This window comes from Hemicordylus capensis, chromosome 3 (genome assembly GCF_027244095.1).
Source record: "Hemicordylus capensis ecotype Gifberg chromosome 3, rHemCap1.1.pri, whole genome shotgun sequence".
In the NCBI taxonomy this organism is placed as follows: Eukaryota; Metazoa; Chordata; class Lepidosauria; order Squamata; family Cordylidae; genus Hemicordylus; species Hemicordylus capensis.
Window position 1 is genome coordinate 172,232,133 of NC_069659.1, and position 24,282 is coordinate 172,256,414.

The following is a 24,282-nucleotide window of genomic DNA, read 5'->3' on the forward strand; positions in this document are numbered from 1 at the left end:
GGATGCATACACTTGGAGTTGCAAGTGGACTAAGTTGTGAACTGCTTAACTGATTTGAACCAAATTTGCTACAGCAGTAGAGACATATAAGGATGCCCAAATGGCATGGTGTGTGATGATGTCATCCATCCCAATCCAAGATGGTGATTGTGTGACTGTCTGAGGTGCTAACCTAACCCTAACTCAGAACATCTGAGGTCTAATCCATTTTTTTTTCAATTAAATGTTTATTAATTTTATCAATAATCTTAACATTAACACTCACAACAAATAAACAGATATGGACTTCCCACTCACACCTCCTCGTGAATCATCAGTTATTAGGGATGTGCAAAAAAATTCGGGCACAGAACAATCTGTGCCCAAAACGAGCAATTTCGGGTGATTCGGGTCCGAACCGAATCACCCCCGAAGTCCCCCGATATTTTTTGGGGCCGAGCCGAATCACCTGAATTTCAGGCCCCAAAAATTCGGGTGATTCGGGATGACATCTATTTGAATTTCCCGCCTTTTTGCATCCATTGATTTGAATGCAAAAAGGTCTGAAGTGATGTCAGCCCGATGAAGTGATGTCAGCTAATGAGATTTGCTATCATAGAATCCACACTCAGAATACCTCTGAAACAACAGAACCCTGTACCCCATGGGTTAGAAACCCATGGGGGTGGTTGGCACCCTATGTGCACTACACTAACACTCGCTCTGGGCCACCCCAGCACCCCCCAAGTGCACTTATGGGGCTGCTGAAAGCTCCATGTATACCCTATGAGGAAAAACCTTAAAGACGCGTAAACTTTAACAATTCCCCCAAAATCAGCCCTCTGCCCAAATCCTTTGAAAAAATTCAGGTAGCTTCCTTGACCCTACCTGGAACTACCACCAACCCCACACTGCTCTAGGCCACCCCTTTGCCCCCCATGTGAAGCTATCCATTTGCTGACACCTCAATGCTTCTCTATGGGGCAAAACCTTACAGACATGTAAACTTCAACAATTCCCCCAAAATCAGCCCTCTGCCCCATCACTCTGAAATTGTGGTGGTAGCCTCCACCCACTAGGCACTACCACCCCACCCCACTCTTTTTGCCCAGATCCCACTCTATGCCCCCGAACTGCCCCAAAGACACTAAAACCTCAAAAATTCCCCAAAATTCAGCCCTTTGCCCAATTCCCCTGAAATTTGGGTGGTAGCCTCCAACCATTAGGCACTACCACCCCACCCCACTCTTTTGCCCCTGGGACCCATTTTTCCTTCCCGAATCAATTCGGATTCAGATTTAATCCAAATCCAAACCGAATCAGGGGTGATTCGGGTGGCCCAGATTCGGGCACAGAACAGATTGGGGGTGATTCGGTTCGGGTCCCGAACCGAATCACCGAAAACCCGAATTGCACACCCCTATCAGTTATAGAGTTAACCCTTGCTATAATAATAATTCAAAACATAAATTTAAACCTTACAAACATGATTTTAATCTACCCAACCTGCATTTATTACTAAATTTCAAACCCTGTTGTAAAATCAATAGTAGGAAAAGGTCTAATCCATTTGAACCAAATTGGGTACAGTTGCAATGAGTGACACACAGGGGCACCTCAATGGCATAGTTTGTGATTATGTCATCCATACTGATTCAAGATGGTAGACACATAAATATTTGAGGTGTAGGAGATCTAACTTGTGTACCTTGATTTGAACCACATTTAGTCCAGTTGCAGAGACAGTGAAAGGAATGTAGGCTGATTAGTTCTTACTAGAACAACTTTTAAAATATTAAATTCAGTAGCAAATCTGTTTCAGACTGCAGTGAGGAGGAGGTTCAAAAGGCCAGAGTCCTTCCTGCTGGGAATAACAGAAGGAGAGCTTCCTAGAAGAAATTTAACATTTTTTAATGTATGCAACCACAGCGGCCAGGATAGTTTATGCGCAAAAGTGGAAAGACACTAAAATGCCCTCAAAAGAAGACTGGCTGATTAAAATTTTGGAATATACAGAGATGGCAAAGCTCACAACATTTATAAGAGAAGATAACTTTGAATGCTTTAAAGAAGATTGGGAACATTTTTGCATTATTTAAATAATTATTTTCCCAATATGGACTTTTCAGTAGGGTTTGAAATATAGTAATAGCAGCAGGTCAGGTTGGGTAAAATCGAGTAGTATCGAATGCAGATTGTATATTTTGAACTATTATAGCAATGGCTTATATGTATAGTTTTTGTGAACCATGAAGATAGGTGAGCTGGAAGTCAATATTCATTTATGTGTAGAGTTAGGAAATGAATGTAATTGAATGTTAAAGTTATTGTAAAATCTAATAAAAATTTAAGAAGCAACAACAAGAAGAAAAACCAGTGGGGAGGAGGTGGTTCCACAGCAAGACCATTTTTAGAAGTACCCCCATGGCAAATCACAGATAGCTCCATGGTGCTACCACTTGTAACAGCTTCGTCTCAAGCATTCCTGTGACCTTCAAGTTTAACCACTGTCACAAGTAGACTTCTGGTTTACTCTGGCTGAGTTTACTACAACAGCCTTTCAAACCTCTGTTACATTAAAAAAAACTAGTGGTAAGGACCTTTAGGCATGGTGGGGGAGAAAACAGAAGCTGTAATTTTTTTCTTTAAAGATAAACAAGCAATTTTACTTTGCAATTCGTTCACTTTAAAACAATAGTTGCTTAAAAGGTTTAGTACAGAAAAACAACCAAAAGAGCATGGGGCGGGGGGGGGGATGTGGTCAAACTGCATCCAACTGACCTGACACTCACTGTGCCCTAATTTAGAGACTTTTGCCATCACTTCAGCTTTCCCCTTGTTTATTCTGAGGTACTGTTCTTCTTCACAGTTCTGAGGTTCAGCTCAGACTGGTTCTTTTTGCTAGTGAGTGTTTTCAGCTCTCCAGAGAGTTACTACTCTCTGCCAGTGATTTCTTTGCTCTTTTAGCCCCAGTTCTGATACCCTTTGAGACTGTGCCAGCAATATTTCATTTCTTCTTCTTGAACTCCTTTTCCAGCTGGACTCTCAGCTTACACACATCGAGGCACTTCTCATGAGCAATGGGAAGCACTGAGAGGAGGTTTTTGGGGAGAGCGAGCTTAGTCACAGAGCTGGTGGAGGCTGCGGGGATCAGGGGCCGCACAGCCTCTGGAAATTCCAGGGTGCCCTGTGCAAGCCTTATGTCTCCTCATGTGTCTCCTCATGTGTCTCCTCTTGTGTCACCATGGCACGGAGCAATGCCATGGAAGCACACAATCAGAAAACCTGCATTAGCGGAGCACTCGCTCTGCTAACCTGGGCTAAGGGGAGGGCTACTTTGGCAGCCTAGCCACAGAGACCCACCAGGCTAGCCTGCTGGTTCTCACGATGGGGAAAAACAGGGCTGGGCTTCTTTAGCCCAGTTTTTCCCCATCGTGAGAATAGCCTCATCTTCTTCTTCTGAATCTGAACTCTTCAACTTGAACTAAAATCTCTGCTGAAAGCAGCCTCCTATATATACACAAATTTCTCTCCTATACTTTTCAAAATACTCAACCAGCATAACTCAAATTCCCTCTATTTTTCAAACCATGGCCAATAAAATCAAATCTCTATTTCCCTCCAAAATCAAAGCAGTACATTTCATCACCCTCAAAAATGAAACTGCTCAACAGAAGCCATGAAGCTTTGACCCCTTTCATAGCTTTCTTAATACACTGAACAACAAAGCAATTTACAATAAAAAGAGGCTGTTCTTATGACCAGCCTAACCTCGGCTTCCCACTCACCTAAGCCTCATATACAAAACGGCTGTTAGCTGTTAGCACTTTCACCCTTAACCCTGCTGCTGTGTATAGTGCGTTTCTTTGGGCTGAGTTCAGCCCATGGAGACACAGAGATGAGTGCCTGGAGCATGTAGTGTGCAGCATTGTGGGATAAAGGCATCCGGAACAAGTTCTGGCCAGATATCCCTCTGTGCTCCTTCGTGGAGTGCAGAATGTGTGGGTGCATGGGAGGCGTGCCAAATATGGACTGCTTGGTCATCTGGTGGGGAAGGTAAGTTGAAAGCCGCTTTTCCCCCATGCCCTCCCCACCCCTTTCTGGTAATAATGAGAATCGCCTCAAAGTCTTATTTACAAAAAGAAGAGGTTTAGGCTTCATTCCTTCACACAAACCTAATGTTCCTAACGTAGCTGTTTCTCAGAGCACCACTACTACTTCTGCCATTGTGAGAGCACAACAGCTACTTCTGCCATCTTCATTACTAGCAGCTAAAATATTAGAGAACACTGGCCAACTTGGGAGGGCTGGTGCATATCAAGTAGAAGGGATGGTTCCTGGTGGGCAAGGAAAACTATAAAAGAGGAAAGACTCTAAAAGGAAACTCTAAAAGGAAATCATCTTACATATTCCAAATCCTTCCAGTTGCTGCTGGAAAAATTGAAAGAGCTAATTGTATGGAGATTGGAAGCCACTGCCCTCTGTGATTGGAGGAGGAGATGGGAACAAAAAGACTGAATCAAATAATAAAATAAGCACCTGAGTGTCTAGTGGCATACAGACACATCATCACCAGAGGAGTGCATTAGAGGAGTTCACCCTTTTGGTGAGCCCATTCAGTGAAGCCCTCGGCACTCACCAGGATATTATAATCAGGGTTGCCAATATTTATTGTTTGGCCAGCTGTAAGTTTTTTTCTGAGTACATCATAAATACTGGTGTCTTCAAAAAGTGGTAGAGAAAGGAATTGAAATGTTACTGATTTTTAGAATGATTTCTCAGTCTTTTGCTACAAGAGAGCATATAGGCAATGACCAGCAGCAAGGTGGATGGACTCGATTATGACAGCAATGAATGCACCACTGAGAGACCTTCAAGGCCAAGTTGAAGACAGATCATCCTGGAGATCATCTATCTATGTGGTCGCTAAGAGTCGACACCAACTTGATGGCACTTAATCAATCAGTCAATCAAACAAACAAACAAACAATCACTTTGTAGACTACAGCAATCCAGAGAAGAAAAGTGGGAAGCCATTAGCCTAGATCTGTAATTATGAAAAGGCTCAAATATAACCTTCAATCACTGAGCAAGATGTTTACCTGGAAGCTCTCAATTGCACAAAGGAAAAATATTCTTGTTAAAAACAGGTTTTATTGTAGTAAGAATATCTAACCAACAATTTACCTGTGGTGGGAGAAGAGGCAGTCGGATGTAGGCAAGTAACATACTCAGGTCACTACATCTCCTTTGCATGTCATATTTGACCCACATCATTAAGGCATGGAAAATAGTCTCTTCATCAGGAACATTCACATCATCACTGGCAAGAAGCTTATGGAGTTCATCTGCTGGCAACAGTAAAAACTCTTGATTTCTAATAACCTCCATTATGTTTTCCTACAAAGAAAAACAAGGATTTCAGCAATTACTTACATTAACAAAAATGCTACCATCAAAATGACCACAACTATAACAAGAAAACAGTTATCCATTCTTATCAGGAGTCACATGAGCCAATCAGTTTTGAACAGATATAAATGATAGTAGGAAAGCTATAGCTGATTTCTGACTGATAAATCAAACAATAAATCAACTGGACTTTTTTTTTTAAACTTGAGTTATGAGTAATCATACATTTTTATTCTAACCACTATTATTCATTGTCCTATGAAACTGCTTTAAACTGGAAAGTATGACATTTATCTACAGTATTTCTTTCTCATGTACATAATTTTCCAAGGGGACAACTAGCTAAATGTAGTAGCATATTTCAAATGTTGCACAATGTAATTTTTGGAAAGCTAATTGCCAAAATGCCTTTCTTCCCTTCACCTATTATCACATCTGCTATCTTCGTTATCTTTACTTATGTTTTTGGTTTTTTAAACTGTAATATTGAAGGCTTTCTGTTTTGAATTTTAACATGGTAGGTGCCCAAAATAAAACACTTTATTATGAAATGCAAACAGAAGACACAGACCATTGTAAGAACAGCCCTGCTGGATCAGGCCCAAGGCTCATCTAGTCCAGCATCCTGTTTCACACAGTGGCCCACCAGATGCCGCTGGAGGCCCACAGGAAGGAGTTGAGGGCATGTCCTCTTGCTGTTACTCTCCTGCTAGTGGTACTCAGGGGCAATACGTGATGTAAAATAAATACATTTTACCACCACCATCTTTGCAGACTGCCTCTCACCTCTAAAAGTCCAATCTGAGGTAGGATTTTGGTAGTGGAACTGGCCTTTATATATTTTTTCAATTCTTCTGATAATTCAGCACAATACCTCCCTTGTCTCTTTCTAAATGATTCAGCATCACTTTGAGATGAGAATGAACTGATGCAAACTCTTGCTTTTGTTTTCTTTCAGCAAATGCCTTTTCTTAAGGGTACTCAAAGAGTACTTTTGCCTTCTATCTGCCCAGATTATGATCACTAAAGAAAATTAATTACACAGCTTAAACCATAGTGCATAGATACACTCTCTGAATTAGAAATATTGTGATTTGCTTGATTTGCTTAAATGACAAGTAAGGTTTATATAGTTTAGGACAAAATAGATAGTGTGGGCCACAAAGCTACCTTATTACTGTTAGTAGGAACATACTGTGCCCCATCTTGTGACTGGCAGAAGGTATAAACTAGGTTATGCACAGGATACAAATAAAGTTTGTATTTTTTCTAATTCAAAAATGTTTTCACAGTATTTTATTTTTAAAGTAAAGTCTATTTTTATTATCTAAATGAATTGAATTTTGATAGGGAGTACAGTGTGGGGAACAATTGTTGACATGTCTCCACATCTTGTTATGATGTGCTCTCCTAAATACACCTCATTGTGCCCCACAGAAGAAACAATATACACTGATGTATGGCTACATGAACAAATGCTAACAGATGAAAAAGACCATTCCTTACAGGGAAGTGCTAATGATCAGGTATATTCCCACTGCTGCTCTGTCTCCATCTAATTAACATGCCCACTTTCCTTCACTAGGATGCCTCAACTCTAAAAGGCCCTCCCAGAAGAGCTTTGCCATGCTCCTTTCTTTTTAATGTGTTTTACTACAGTTTGTATAAGATGGATATTAAATTCTTTAAAATCTAGTTTTAATTGGGTCTGTTTTAGTTGATTTGCTATTATTTTATAATAGTTAGTTTGATATCTGCTTTATTGTTTAATTTTATATTGTTTTTATTAGCCTACTTTCCAGTAGGCTTATGAGATCACCTGGCATTCTGTGTGTGTGTGTGTGTGTGTGTGTGTGTGTGTGTGTGTGTGTGTGTGTGCGCGCGCGTCCCCATGTATGTGTGTCCCCCCAATCAACTTCACAACACCTGGACCAATATAAACCAAATTGGGTACAGTTGTAGAGACAAATAGGGGCACTTCAACAGCGTAGTTTGTGATGATGTAATCCACTCTGATCCAAGATGGAGGACGCGTAAACCTTTGAGGCGCAAGTGGGCTAACTTGTGAACCGCTTAACTGATTTGAACCAAATTTGCTAAAGCTGTAGGGACACATAGGGATGCTCAAATGGCATGGTGTGTGATCATGTCATGAACTCCAATTCAAGATGGCTCCCAGGTGAACATATGAGGCACAAGCAGGCTAATTTGTAGACTGCCTAACCCATTTGAACCAAATTGGGTACAATTGCAGTGAGTGACACACAGGGACATCTCAACGGTGTAGTTTGTAATGATAGCATCCACCCCAATTCAAGATGGTGGACATGTAAGCTTTTCAGGCACAAGTGGGCTAACCTGTAAACCACTTAACCAATCTGAACCAATTTGGGTACAGCTTTAGGGACACATAGGGATCCCTCAGAGGCATAGTTTGTGATGATGTCATCCACCCCAATCCAAGATAGTGGTCATGTGAATGTATGAGGCACAAGCTGGCTAATTTGCAGACAGCCTAACCTGTTTTAACCATATTGGGTACAGTTGCAGCGAGTGACACACAGGGACACCTCAATGGCATAGTTTCTGATGATGTCATGCACACTGGCTCAATATGGCGGACAAGTAAATTTTTGAGGCTCAAGTGGGCTAACTTATAAACCACTTAACCTATTTGAACCAAATTTGCTACAGCTGTAGGAAAACCTAGGGACACCTCAATGGCATGGATTGTGACAATGTCATCCAACCCAATTCAAGATGGCAGATACATAAATTTTTGAGGTGCAAGTGCACTAACTTGTGGACAGTCTAACCGATTTGAACCAAATTTGCTACAGCTGTATGGGCACATAGGGATGCCCTAATGGTGTAGTTTGGGTGATGTCATCCACCCTGATCCAAGATTTTGGACGTGTGAACTTTTGGGATGCAAGTTCACTAACTTGAGGACTGTCTAACCGATTTAAACCAACTTTGGTACTGTTGTAGTGAGTAACACACAGGAACACCTCAATGGTGTAGTTTGTAATGATGTCATCCACCCCAGTCCAAGATGGCAGACACATGAAATTTTGAGATGCAAGAGATCTAACTTGTAGACCTCCATTTGAACCAAACTTAGTCCACTTACTGAGAAAGTGAAAGGAAAGAAGGCTGATTAGTTCTTACAAGAACTTGTTTTATCTGTCATAGTTTTGTTATGGTTGTCAGCCAGCCCGTGCAGTAGGGATGTGTGAACCACCTTGAGGTTGAGCTGTTTCACCATAGAACTGATTTAGGTTGAGGGCTCACACTCAAGTCGAACACCCACAGACTGGCTTGGGGCTGGTTTGGGTGTTTTAATGGTAATAGTGAAGGGGTGCTGCCGCAACCACAGGAGGGTTACTCTGCAGTCTCCATCTCTCTTCACTGGCCTCCCTCTGTCCTCTAAGTGCCATTTCTGCCCTATTTGGGGGCCTTTCCGGCCCTTTCTCCAGTGGTGGTGGCCATTTTGGAGGCTGCAGCGCATGTGCACTGGACATGTGCATGGCCGTGTCATGTCCACTGGAGTCATGACCTGGCCATGAAGAAAGGGCTGAAATGAGCCAAAATGGGCCCCAAATAGGCCAAAACAGCCTTTAAAGGAATGGGGGAGGCCAGTGGGGTGAGAGGGAGATTGCGGAGACTTTCCTGTGGCTGTGGCAGCAGTCCCCCAGCCCGCCAGACACAGTGTTGAGGGTTTTAAAGAAGTATTTACTTTTTTAAACATTGGAATCCCTGAAGCAGATAGAATTCGAGCTGATCTGGGGTGGGGCACAAAACCGAACATGCCTGGTTCAGTTTATATATATATATATATATATATATATATATATATATATATATATATATGCAAGCAAATTAGGATGCCCATATTTTGGATATGGAAAACCAGATATGAATTTTGAATAAACATATTTACAGGCATTCAGACACAAACTGGCTTAAACTGTTCCTCCATCAAATTATCATAATGCTCAGAAAATGTAATAAAATATTCTATAAGATGATAATTTGGTTAATCATTGACTCTATCTGACTTATGAAGATTTACTTTCATTTGATATCCCGACAAGCAAAATCAAATTGTGGAATCTATTCTAGTAATCTCATATTACTTTTCTAAGCAGAAGTTATAGAGCACCCTTCATAAACTCACAGATATGAGTTTATGGAAATGTGGAATACTATGTAGAATTCTATTTGATTGCTATATATATATCAGAAATAAGCAAGCTCTTTTTGTTGGACAGATTAGAAGAAATGGAAAATCTTCCACAGCTGTAACTGTAATAATAGTTTGTATCCTCAATGTCTAAACATCTCTCCCCACCTCCCCACCCCAAACATATTTCCCTCATCGCTGCTGGACATTATCTTGCAGGTAAAATTTCTGTGTATCTAGGCATGAGTGTCAAGATCATGATGGGGGAGGAGGCTCCCATCACCTCATCACCAGACCTCCCATTGTCCTGTCCATGCATGTGCCTCATTATGTGGGAAATGCTGCTTATTAACTTCAGCAACAGCGGGAATGGTTGGATGAGCAGCTTGCTCCAAGAGAGGAACCTTGTCCTGCCCCAAGAATAGGGCACAGATGTAGAGCCAAGGGGCCTCCATGGTCACCCTTTGAAATGCTCACGCCCCCATTCTTCCCTATGAGCACTCAATGAATTTTTCCTCAATGCCCACTCCAGTTGATTGTGGGGGGTATTCATTGCCCTGTGGCTGACCCTGTGTTTGAAGCACTCTACTGTGCTATCAGTGTCCATCTACAGTTGATAGTTTTGATTACGCCTTGAGGGCATGAGGGCAAATCCTCGCACCTGGCCCTCTCCCCCAGTGTGTGAAGTAGTTGCCTAGCCACACCCACATGTGTCAGGTCCTGTACAAGTGTGCATATGACAGATGGCCCATTGCATACACACAACCAGATTGCCAGTCACATGACCACTGGAGTTCGGTGGCCCATGACCTTGAGCTTTGTATGGATGTCAAGCTGCTCTAAACAGATATGCAGTGCCAGCCTTCTTTTGCTGCCATGCCATCAACTGGTGGCACTGGTACTACCAGCACCATGGGGAGCAGTTAAGCTGGGAATGCCTCTAAAAAGGCACCCCCAGTTGACATCCTGGTGGAAAATTGGAAAAATGAGCTCACTAGGGTGATAGACTCAATCACTCCTAAACATCCTCTCCGACCCATTTCTAAATTAGCTCCATGGTATATGGAAGAACTACAGGAGCTGAAGTGGCTAGATAGGCAATTAGAGCACAAATGGAGGAGGAGTCGACTTGAATCTAACAGACTGTGCACAGAGCACAATTGAAGACCTATGCTCTGGCAATACATGCAGTGTTGGGGACAACTCAAAAGTATATGGAATTCAGGCCTGTGTCTGATTCCATTTTATAAGAGTTCAATTAAATGCCTGAACTCAGGGTGAACTGACACCCAGACCTCACGAACTGTTCTGTGAAGGAAGAGGCAATCCAGCATTGTATTGTGAAATGGGTACTCAAAGAAGCACAAAAGCCAGGCCAGAACAATCCAAATGTTAAAATCTAACTCACTATCAGATAATGTCTGTGGAAGAGGCCAGAGGCTGATCTCCCCTTTCCTGTTGCAAGAAGTCCATGTTAATCATTGTCAATGATTGCTCTGCTATACTCAATTGCTCTCTATAGAAATTCAACATAGGTAAATGCACACAAAGAAAACACCTATAGACTTTAATTCTTACTTTACTAACACCTTAACACCTCATGGAATCAGGCTAGCAAATCTGGGACAAGAGAAGGGGCCCATTTGCAACTCAGAGATGCAGATTTGCATTGGGCAATGTCCCCCCTCCCCTTCTAAGCTTACAGAAGATGAGATTAAGATCTCCCTGGACTGGGCTAATATCCTGACTAATTAAAAGACATTATCCAGAAGATAACAGCATTGTCACCTTTTTGGGGACCCAGGAAAAGATGAGGAGATTTGAATATACTCTATGGGGATAAAAGGAAAATACAACTATAAAGAATGAGGCTTACTGGACAGAGAGCTAGCAGTCTTGTGCCTACAAGCAAGATCTGCTCATGAGCAATCCAAGGGTTTGCTGCCCAAGCCGTGGGGCTAGAGATAGGAACTCTTTCCATGGGAGAAGGGACTGTCTGTTTATGACTTCTGCTGCACAGTAAGAAGTCAAGACTCCCCAGCCATGATATTCCCTAGCAATCTTGCCTAACAAGCATACTTGTTCAAGAGCCATCGAAGAGTTTGCTGCTAAGCCACAGGGCAACAAGCAGGAACTCCGTCCATGGACAGGAACTCTGTGACTTCTGCTGCGCAGTGAGAAGTCAAGACTTCCCCAACCATGGTGCTCTGACTCTCAGCCTTGCTCTGATCGCTCTAAAAGCTCCTGTCCCCAGCCACAGCCTCACTCCTTCAACTGAAAGATCCACCGTTCTCAAGCCTCTGATCCGGATAATATGCCACCTCACAAGCCTTGGATCCCTCCATCCTTTCCCCTCCTTCTCCTTCCCCCCCTTCCCTCTACTAATTCCTGATCTCCCCAACCCATGCCAGTCCTCAACCTTCCTTACCCCCCCCCCTTTCCATCTATATCTGAATTATATTAGGCTCTAGGAAGATTTAATATGCACACATATGTTAGTTAGGAACACTGGGTGAATATTGGTGCTGGCTAGGGTTGAAATATTGTTAGTAATACTGATAGAATGTTCTGCTTTCTGTTCAGTTAGATTGATATTGTTATTCTTTTATACTCAGTAAAGCCCATTGAATCATTAAGGATTGGTTTCATCTCCTTTCTTCCTTGCTCCCAGATCCTACATGGTAACTATATAAAAGAACTGGTCACTTGGTGACACTGATGAAACAGGCCTAATTTTGTATACTAGCTAGTGAGCATAGTTAGTATACAAATCAGGCCTGGTTCACAACAGCAGCAAAGAAGCAATTCTTTGCTGTGCTTATTGCGTCTGCAGGTTCGTGTCCAGCTGAATTGTTGAGGGTGCTGAAGGAACTTATACAGGCCCCTTCCACTCCGGAAGGGTAGAGACATCAGCTTGCCACTATGAAGCTTTGAATGAAATTTTTGTTGACAAAATCTTTTGTATTCAAGCTGACCTGGATTCCTTTGTTGGTACAGGGTCTTTAGAAGAGGTATCCAGTAACTCCTTATGTGTGGTTACATTGGATCAGTTTCAATTTGTGACTCCTGAGGATGTGAACAAGCTGCTTGGAACTGTGTGTCCTACCACCTGTTATCTTGACGCTTGTCTGACATGCATTATATTATCAAGCAGGGGGATTGTTGGAGAGAGCCTGGTTGAAATCATAAATGCTTCTCTGAGGGAAGGTTTAAAGGAGGCAATTATTAGACCTCTTTTAGAGAAGCCTAACTTGATCCCTCAGAGCTAGGCAATTATAGGCCTGTCTCCAATCTCTTGTGGTTGGCCAAGGTAATTGAGAATGTGGTAGTCTCTCAACTCCAGACTATTTTGAATGAAACAGATTATCTAAACCCATTTCAAACTGGCTTTCAGGCAGGTTATGGGATGGAGACTGCTTTGGTCAGTCTGGTGGGTGATCTCTAAATGGGAATTGACAGAAGGAGTGTGATTCTGTTGGCCCTTTTGGATCTCTAAGTGACTTTTGATACCATCAATCATGGTATCCTTCTGGATTGTCTGGGAGGATTGTGTGTAGGGGACAATGTTTTGCAGCAGTTCCGCTCATACCTCTCGGGTAGATTTCAGAAGTTGTACTTGGAAACTGCTACTCTATGAAGTGAGAGCTTTTATATGATGTCCCTCAGGGCTCCATCTTGTCTCCAATGCTCTTTAACATCAGAAATCTGGTCTATATGCCATCAACTCTGCCGATGACGATGACGGCCCAGATACCAGACCTGAACCCACTTTCCCCATCCCACCTCTTTGACGGGGACATCCAGATCTCCCTGCTGGAGCATGAGATCCTGCAGGGGACAGGATTTGAAACTGTCAGCCCCCAGGACCAAGGCCAGGCAACAGACATTTCTGAGAAGCTGTTTGCCCACACACCAGCTGATGTGGTCTCTGGTGCAGGAGGCCACCACAGCCTCTTGGGGACTGCTGCTCCTCACCAAGACAAGGTTCTTCCACTGCACACCACTCCACTCCATGTGCCTGGTTGCAAATGGTTTCTGGACTAGCATTCAGAAATGTGCCACCCCCACCAGCTCCTCCCCTTGTAAAAAAAAAAAAAGGCCAATGTGCAACAAAGAGCTGCACAGACACACTTATGCTTGGGTTGCTCTGAGGTGAACGGGAAGACAGGGGAGACTGGATGAGATGCCATGCACAAACCTCTGCTCCCCAAGAGGGGACTCACACCACATTGCTTTGTTGAATGTTTAGAAGGAACTTCATAGTAGCATTAGACCCTCACACAAGTTTGCAAACTTCAAAACCACAAGCTTTCAAGCCCACACAGCTTCTTGTCCAACGTTCACACTCACTTGTTCCAAATCAACCCTCTTAGATGTTTTCCTCTTTGAAGTTTGCTAAGATGATGTTGTTTGTTAGTTCCTTGAAATAAAGTGTTTGTCCTTGCTTTTAAAACTGTTGCACACTTCTTTCTTGCCAGCACATCAAGGACAAGGGAGTTCCTGTCCATGCTGTAAGGGTGGGGGCAGCACTGGAACTGTGAGGGGCTTCATGTGCATGGCAGTGTCTAAGTTTTGGGATGGCCCCCTGGAGGCTTCACCAAAAAAGCATGGATGTGCCCGCCACATCCTAAAGGGAGTTGGTGTCCATGGGAGTAGTATCCATGGGAGTTGGTGTCCAAGGGAGTTCCTGTCCATGCTGTAAGGGTGGGGGCAGCACTGAAACTGTGAGGGGCTTCATGTGCATGGCAGTGTCTAAGTTTTGGGATGGCCCCCTGGAGACTTCACTAAAAAAGCATGGATGTGCCCGCCATATCCTAAAGGGAGTTGGGGGGGGGGGACAGAAAAGACAGACAGGCTTGCTCTTGCTACCAGGCCAGGTTGCACACATTCCCCTGCCATAGAAGGAAATCCATGAGTTTGGAACTTAGGCCATGTGGAGGGGGTGGGTGCACACACATTCAGACATAAAAGGGGTCAAGTTGTCCAAGAACCAAGAAGATGTGCAGAAAGGGGCCATAAACAGGCCATGCCCATGTGCCTCATGGGCATGAAGTGTGAGAGTGGATGGCTGCCACAAACTGTTGGCCCTGGGCAGGGTGCAAAGAATGGAAGTCCCCTCTCTCTCTGGAATACCACCCCCTTGTTCTGCCTGCCATGTTAGTTAGGTGGCTGAGCATTCCCACCTACTACCAACCCCTTTGATGGCCCCAAAGGGCAGCGTGCACAATTAAAGTTCCCATGCAGGCAGGTATCATCACCTGACCTCACTGCCAGCAAGAGAGGAATAGTTTTGCCATGGCAGGTATAGCACTCAGCATCACAGTCCACATGGAGATGGAGATGGTCCTAAGCACCATGGAGGAGGAAGCAAGACATAGAGCCCAGCAAAGGAGGCACTTGCTGGATGGGCTGGGGTGTTTGGGGCCTGCGGGGGCAGCAGCTGCTATGAGGAGGCTACAAGGTTCTTTGCTGCCTCCAGGAGATTCAATGAGCTGATTACAGCCTTTGAAACAGCCCTGAGACATGTGGCAGCCCTCTCCTCTGCATCCCATGTCCTGCAGGAAGACTGGACAACATGAAGAAGGTGGTTGCTGTCAAGCTACAACAGCACCTGGAGATCTGTGGAGGATGCAGACAAGTGGAATGATGAGCATTTCCGGGGCAGCTTCGGGATGTCTTGGGGGACCTTCAACTTTCTGGCAAGCAAGATGGAGCATATGATCCACTGGCAGGACACTGAAATGTACTGTGCTGTGCCTGCACGCAAACAGCTCACCGTAACAATTTACAAACTGGTCTCCAACTACAACTACCTGGCTCTGAGCAACCTGTTTGCAGTTGGCACTTCCACCATCTGTGAGATAGTCAAGGAAGTGGTGGACTTGCTGGTGGAAATGTTCCTGGAGGACATAATTCGTGTGGTCTACCTGCAGAAGGCAATGTTGGGGTTCCAGCAGAAGGGGTCCCTGGGCATCAACAGGTTTATAGATGGCTCACACATGGAGCTTCTACTCCCCTCCAGTAGGGGTGTGCACAAAACCAGATTGCCCGGTTCGGTTTGAGTCTGGACTGGAATCTAAATGGACCAGGCATGTCCGGTTTTGTGCACCCCTGAATACCCCCCAGATCGGTTCGGTGGGTTTGTGGGGTTTTTTTTAATTAAAAAGAAGAAAAAAATTAATTTACTTCTTGGAATCCTATTAGATCCAATAGCCTTTTTGGGCAGACCAACCTAATAGGTCCTTCACTCCTGCAGAGGAGAGTTGGTGCTGTGAGTCCAGCCTTAACCATATCAACATTACTACACTTGTGCTAGACTGGGTGTCAGTGTTCCCTCTAACAGGGATTCCCAGATGTTTCTGATTACCACTCCCAGCATACCCAGTAGCAATAGCCTTTGCTTGAGGATTATGAGAGTTGTAGTCAACAACATCTGGGAATCCCTGTTAGAGGGAACACTGATCAGTGTCTTGGGGAACTTTTGTTGAAAAGCAGAATATAAATATGTTTGTGCATCAGCCATCTGCATGGTGATGCTCATCGGGGCTGCAAGAAGGTACACTGCAGCCCCTCACCAACGTGGCGGGGAAGCGGCAGGGCAGGCAAGGGCACCCTCCCTGCCTCTTAAAGGAACACCCTGCGTCTGAACCAGCTCAAATGCTGGACTTTTGAACTAGTTTGGTGCTCCAGAAAAGGAGCATCGAACCATTGTGCAAATCCCTAATGGTTTGTTTAGCTAAATCAACATTTTTCATTAGGGCCAAAACCAAGTTTGGCAATAAACCTCAACACATCAGAATCTGAAACCACAATCTGAAGTTTGTGTGCAAACCACAGTTTATGCTGAGTTTGCGCTGAGCGTTGATTCACATTATTTCTAAGTTCACAGACTACTGACAAACCACAGTTAGCACTGCTGTTCCACCTAAAGAGGCTGCTGTACCAGGAGATGGAAGTGAACTTATGAACATATGAAGAGTTCTGAGCAGAAGGCAAACCATAAGTAAACAAAACAAAATGATAGTTTGGGTTTTAATTGAGATTTGTTTGTAGTTTTGTTTCTATTTTATTGATTTAATATTGTTTTATAGTGTATTGTTTTTATTGACTGTTAGCTGTCCTGAGCAGTAGTGTACTGGAGGGCAGGGTATAAATATTTTCTAATAAATAAATATGTAAATAAGTAAGTAAGTAAATACTTTGCTTGCTGTATGTATGGACCTCAAACCATAGTGTGAATTCCTCACTTCATGTTCACCTGGATTAGATGTAAAGTGGAAACATGGTTAAGCCTGGTCTGATGTAATGTCTCTGTGGTTGGGCAAAGTGTGCTCCACACCCCCCATGCCAGCAGAAGAATCTACTTCCAATTTTGATTTAATATAGACCAAGATTGGTTGGTTTGGATGTCACAACTAATGTTGGCTTATTCTAGCCTATTTACTTGGGGGTGGGGGACTAAGTAAGGTATTTGGTTTATTTCATGTAAGTAGGTTAAAATAAACTGAGATTGGTCGTTTTGAACTTCACAAACCTTGATGTAACTGTAACCAATTAGAAGTCATGCTCACATCAGCATAGGAGAGAGGAGTGTATGCTCTTGAGTCTCAGAGATGTTGCATGGGGCCAGGCTTAATTGTGGATCCACATTGCATCTGAACCAGCCCACTATGTCTGAACTCAGCCCTTGCTAGATAATAGAATTTTATTATTCTAGGCCTCTATATATGCTTAAGATATTTCTTTTAAATGTTCCTTTGCTCTTTTAAATAGATAAGACCTAAAATGTAAAAACACTTTGTGATGGAATGCTATTTCAAACAAGGATTGAATATACTCCCTCAGAATAGAATACTACTTCCTCATTTTTTCTCTACCAAGATAAGTCCACAGATTGTATTGTCACCTTATCCCAAATTAACTACTGTATAAACTTTTTGAGTAGAGCATTATGACACAAGTCTCCAGGAACCTGTCACATTAAGTTGTTTTACCCTGACAGAACACTTACAAACTGCTCATTGAATGCTGAAAAGTTGCCAGTGTGCTCTCTGCATCCCACAGATAAATTTCAGACTAAATGAGACTGGAAAGCATTTGTCATGTGGTACATAATATCGATTAAACTGACAGATATGCCTTTTTTATTGGTCTTTTGCAAATTGCATACTCTGAAGGGGCATGCATTCTACTGTGTTTTGTCAGAAGTATGAAGTGATCACATATTGTCAACTAGCTGTAACACACAATTATTTCTCTCTTGTCAGCTTATTTCTAAGTAAACATTAGTCGTTTTTGTGGAGTTTCCTATATTTCATGAACTTGGCAATACTCCTTAAGTAATCTGGCCATGAGGCCTTTTTTTCACAGACACTTAGACTTTATTAGGAGTCCCCAGAGTACTCAGCATTGTGATACCAATGGCCAGATTTAATGAAGAACTGAGTACAAATTCAGATTTAATGAAGAACTGAATGTGCATATGCTACAGTTCCCAATTTTAAAAATGCCTAAAGAAAAGCTGAAGCTTTAGGGGTTCCTCCATCTGAGAAATTTTGAGAAAAGATAAAATCTAGAGAAATTTCTCAGGAGCTTTTGAACATCCCTAGGTTGCTACCAGATTTTGTCTAGAGCAAAATCCAAAATGAATTGGTGGTTGCTCTATAGGCCAAAAAGTCTAAGTAATAGGAGTGAAGCAAGACTGTTATTAGAAAACTAGATATCTTAGAAGTCCTTTGAATATATTAAGGTTTCCACCAGATTTCCTTCTATGGCTGTGGCTCTCTGGGCAATGTCCACCAGAGAGAATTGAAAGGGAAATCCTTGAATGAGATTTAAAAATAACACAAGAAATGCTTACAACTTGCACAGCATCCAAGATATAAAAGAGTACATTACGAAATTATGCATATATCAAACTATATCTATTCCCTGACATGACTCCCCACATTTAATACATACATTTTAGATACAGTATTTCTAAATGCTTTGCTGAAACTTCATTACTTTATACAAAATGATTGCACTGGTACAAAAGCAGCAGCAGTCTCTTCAGAGTAAATATTTCCTTTCTTGAAATACAGGAAAACAATAAACCACTTGTTTATGACTTTACAACTTTCCAGTATGTACTTGGTATCCCTATTTCACCATCATCAAAATAAATGTCACATTATTTTATACTATTCATCATATCTGTTGAGAAGATGTATTATTTATTTCTCAAATTTATGTCTTGCATTCACATCCCAACATGGCTTATCTTCTTAGGTCATGTTAAATTAGCTTTAAAAGCAATAAAGATGAGTTAACAAATCCCTACCTTGTATTTCCCTCCTGTTATATTACACTAAAACAAATCATTTTCTCTAAGTTCTAAAGCTCTATATCAAAATAAACAAAACATCAGATTTTATGGGTTTTTTTACCAGTCATAAAAGTAGTGTGACCTCTGCCCAGTTTACACATGTACAAAAAAAGCCAACTGTATTTCTGAATGCCAATTAAAGAGATGGATGCTGCCTCAGCACTTAGTTGGGACACTAGGCCGTTTATTATGTGCTAAAATGCAAAAGAGCACATTGCCTTGCATAACAGGAACATGGGCTTTTCATTACACTATTTGGGCACTGAAAAATTAAAAGCATATATTATTCTCTGTCATAACATATGTGCTAATATATGCTGTTAATCTTCAAAAGAAACAAACTTGCATTCTGTTCTAAGCATTCCTTCGTTCCACATAGGAACAGAAAAATATTAGGAAGAAAAGAGAATTATAAATCAATTCTACAAAACAATTTAAGTGAGTTTTTCCACAGATATAATTAAACCAAATGAAAAACTCACCTGGACACTTTGGATATTGCTTGGCTGACTTTTAACAGTCATTTGCTCTTCTCTACAACACTAGGAGGTGCATATGTTGCTGGAGGATAAAGCTTCCAACACACTTGGGATGGGAAAGGACACATTTGGGGGGAGGGAGGGGGAATCCAAGAAATGCACCGGGCACTTGCACGGTGCATTACTGGGGCTCGGGGCGGGCGGGGGGGAGGCACCATGTGGCAACGCTTCCCTGCACCTGACCCTGGAGCTGCCGGGTGAGCCATGGTGAAGCACAGGGGGCCTGCAGGAGAGCAGCCACTCATCTGGGCAGGTGATCCCCCCACTCAGCACAGGGCAAGGGATTGTCTGTGAGTAGAGTCAGGCAAACCCACTCTCCCAACAGACCTCGAGGAAGCTCTGATAGTGAGAAGAGCTTGACTATGTTAATTCTCACAGCAGTAAATCAAGGTTTTGCATTATATCGAACCCAAACTATGTCTGATTATGTTATATTATATTTCATACACACATTGTATAATGAATCTACTACATTCTCCATACCCCCAGACAATACTAGAGTTTGGATGGTTATGTTTTGCTGTCTGTGTTTGGATCAATTAAAAAATACTACCATCTCAATACATTATCATAGAAAGGGCTGCACAGTTGGGAAAAATTTCTTCTGACATCAGTGATAATACCATAAATGGTCTCTTTTCAAGTAAACTTTCATTACTTCAGCCACAAATAACTCAAATTTATTTGACTACCCAGTAATAGTGATGAGAGGATGACAAGCAAGATTGCTCTTTTATTAATGTGAGCAGCACACAGCACCTTGCAAACAATTATATGGCTGTCAAACTTTTAAAAATCGTTCTAAAAGAAAAACATTAAAGCCATCTTTATGGCTTTAAGCCTATTCACTTTGGGGGAGTGAACTAGACTAATCCATCACAATGTTGTTTTCAATTTCATCTTGGGGGATTATGAATCTATACTCTTCTAAAATAAAATTCATTTTATTTCTCGATATCATATAATCACCCATATTAAAATCATTTATGTCCAATTACATTGATGAATTAAGTAAAATAATTATATCCACATTAACATTACTGGGCCAGGGCCCAAACTGTTCTATCATTTACGAAAGAAACATATATCCTTCAATCAAAATGATCCACCAAAGGCAAGACACACCATTGGATATACTCCAAAGGCCCCTGCTAGAATGTGAGACTAAAAAATTGTGTCTAGGGATGCTGGGAGTAGTAGTTCAGCAACATCTGGAGGGCCGCAGTTTGGGGATGCCTAGACTAGGGGGAAGGATGAGGGAGCGGGGAGGTAGAAGGAGAGTTTCAAAATGTAAATAAGGGAACTCTGTGAGGCAGCCTGGCATTGCCTATTCTGCCTTCGAGAAGGAAGAAGAGGACTGCCGCAGCAAGATCCTGCTGCCTGCTCTGAGATTCAGACTGCTCACTTAGTCTGAGAATTCTTGCTGAGCTGAAATCACTGCTGCTGAATCACTGATCTGATCTGATCACTGCTGTACACTGCCTAAGCACCTGCTGCCAATTGTACCAGGTCTGTGTGGACTGCTGGAAAGACAGAGCATGTGCCCTGTGTCTTTTTCTCCCCCTTTCCCCCTTTATCACTACCAACTTTAAACTAGCTTAACCTGTGCAGAGTATCTGCATGCTAGTACTTGATTGCGCCCTTCACCCACTGCCACAGCCCCCCCTCACCTGAGCCACACTCATGCACTGCCTCCTTCCTGTTGCTTCCATTCCCCTCACCCTTCCTTCTTTCTCTCTTTCCCTTCCCTCCCTTCTTTTTCTTTCTTTCTCCTCCACTCACTCTTCCCCTCCCTCCCTCCCTTTTTTCTCTCCTCCCACCTTTCCTGAATTAACAGATCTTGTTAATCTTGTTTCCTCATCTAATTCACACAACAGCAGCCTCCTTCTCCTGAAGGGGCTCTTTCCTCACTCATGATCCCTCTCTTCACTGACCTCTGTCCACTATTCTATTATATATAGACATTCCTCTCCTCTACAATCAAGAACATCTTCCAGCCAGTAACAGTTGCATTCCAACTGTCCATAACTATCACAGGCTCCTCCTCCCTGTCTGCATGTGGAATTCCCACTGCCCAATCACCATGGTGCCACAGGCTCCTCCTCCCTATCTGTATATGGAATCTCCACTGCCCAATCACCACTGTGCTTCTGCTCACAAACTCTCATGAGAGCTGCCACACACAGGATTAGCCATGGGTGAGCCTCAGAGAATTAGATAGATAGACAGATAGTACCAACACCTAGTGGAATGGAATGGAAGCTAGGGTGGCCAAGCAGAGTCAATTTGTGTGCATCTGTGGTGTGGCACACACTCTGAACCTGGTTGTGCAAGATGCACTTGGCCTCAAGGAGGCAAAGACCTGGCAAGCTAGAGGACTCCCCCACACAGACCCTGCTGCTCCCATGGCCGTTCATGTGGAGAAGGGCCACAAGATAGCCAGCCATTTCCACTGGAGCAAAAAGGCTAAGCGTCTGCTCAAGAAGAGGCAGCTTGAGCTGGGCCTACCTGAACACCTAATTCCTCAGGATTTTCCAACCCAGTGGAACTACACCTTTCTCTTGCTCCAGCGCCTGCAGGAGCAAGAAGTAGTCATTCATAGCCTGGCAAGACTTGGATGTGTGCGACCTGTCCATCATGTACTGGAAGCTCATTTCTGAAGTTTTTTACACTTGAGCCATTCTTTGTTGCCACAAACAGCTTGTGTCCTGAGACAGTGATGCTAGGCCAGGCTTTGCCTACCATTCTTCTCCTTAAGATGATAGGTGAGCTTCAGTGCACTCTGAGCACTGGGGAAGCAATCACCCTGGGATGTTGGCTGAGGACTGGAGTGGTGAATCAGCTCAGCAACCCCTTGGGTGAATCAGTATGGCATGGTCTGTTCTGCCTATGTGACCAAAGGATAATGGGCAAAGCTGTAAACCCTGATCAGATGCCCAGGTGGATGGACTTCCTGGTTGAACATGTTAGGCGAGCTGAGGAGAAGAGGCTGGGTCACAACCAGGAGGATGGGGCTAGAGCACCTACCAGGAGTGCACAGTCCACCCCCAGCATCACCATCACCACCGCTTCCCAGTCCAGCACTGCAGAGTCCCTGGCAGCACCAACGGAGCCAGCAGTTCTGCCTCTGTGTTCCACCCACTGGTTCCACTCACTGTGTTCCACCCACTGTGTTCCACTCCCCTGGCATCTTGCCAGGGGAGTGTGAGGAGCCCACTGAGCCCTGCTGCAGTGCCAAGCAGTCTATCTTGCAGTACTTGTAGAAGCCGGTGGCAGGCTGGGAGACAGCGTCAACCCAGTTTGGGGCAATGCATTGCCAAGTCTGGCCAGACCTGGCAACAGTTGCCAGATGCTTCCTATCATGCCCACTGACCAGTGTCCAGAGCGAGAGGTTGTTCTCCATAACTGGGACCTCTATGGCATGGTGATGCCACATTGCTCACAGCTGGATGCTGAGTTGGTCAAGCAGCTAGTCTTTCTGCAGGCCAACCTCTCCCAGCTGGCCTATCCTGAGCTGGCCATGGAGGAGTGTGAGTGACTCATGGTCACCCCCACCCACTGACTGCAACAACCACCACTGGCTGCTCAGCTTGGCCCAAGACCAAGATGTCTCACAGTCTTCCCTTTAGTGCTGCTGAAACATGCAGACAACACACACACACACACACCATCATTAGCCTAGGGATGATGATGAACGCACACCCCACCCAACCATGACCAATGAGGAGGAGGTGGACTTGTGTTCTGACATGTGTCAGCCAGGCAGAGCCCAGCCAATCTGAGGCAATGGTTATCCAACTGTTATCCAGACACAAACAGCACATACAGATACATGCCACTGGAGTTCTCTAGGAAAGTTTGACCTTTTTTGTTTTCTTCTTCTTACTGTGCTTATGCCTCTCCTTACATCAAGAGAGACAAAGAGGTTTTATTTTGTGGTTGTTTTTTCTCAGCACTGAGTATAATGCTGTGCTATTGCTTGCTCCCCACCGCCCCCCACCTCAGATCCTGCTATGCTGCCTCATCATGGACGGCAGGTGTTCCTGGGAGGGATGAGCGTAGTACACCAGGAGATATACTCCCAGTAGGGTCACCCAAAGTGCGAAGGACATCCCAGTTGCCCAGCTAAAGCAAGCAGGCATCTATATTGGGCAGCAGTGATATAGGAAGGTGCTGGAGGTGGATGATCACTTCAGTGACAACAAAGGCATAATTTCACACTGCGTGGGAGAAGGCAATGGTAAACCACTCCTGTATTTTGCCAAGAAAACCACATGGATAGACAAAATGGAATGATTGTTGATGTAATGACAGATGATGGGCCCGTCAGGTTGGATGGTACTCAACATGCTACTGAGGAAGAGCTGAGGCTCTCTCAGAGTACTGATGGTGTTTATGACACGGTTAGACTAAAGCCTTTTGGACATCTAGCAGCTGATGTTGCCATGTGGGAAAAGAAAATCCAAAGCTGCAAAGACAGAATTACAATGGGAACGTGGAATGTAAGAAGCATAAATATGGGAAAGCTCAACACAGTGAAAGATGAAATGAATCAACTATAGATTGCGATCTTGGGCATCAGTGAATTAAAATGGACTGGAATGGGACACTTTCAGACAGAAAATCATACTGTTTACTACTCAGGACATGGAAACCAAAGAAGGAACAGTGTTGCGTTCACAGTCAGGAAGGATATAGCAATGACAGTACTTGGGTACAATGAAGTCAGTGACCGACTAATATCAATTAGATTTCGTAGACAAACCTTTAACATGACAGTTCTTCAAGTCTATGCCCCA

The 24,282-nt window shown here is 43.4% G+C and overlaps 1 protein-coding gene across 3 annotated transcripts in view; it reads right to left on the minus strand.

The window, feature by feature from the left end:
• The window catches only part of KLHL1 (kelch like family member 1), a 284,280-nt gene that overhangs the window by 143,875 nt on the left and 116,123 nt on the right, over positions 1-24,282 (minus strand). For all 3 annotated transcript variants that reach the window (XM_053312232.1, XM_053312230.1, XM_053312229.1), the window contains exon 5: positions 5,167-5,379. In XM_053312232.1, the coding sequence (XP_053168207.1) occupies positions 5,167-5,379 (213 nt within the window). The remainder of the gene's footprint in view (positions 1-5,166; positions 5,380-24,282) is intronic.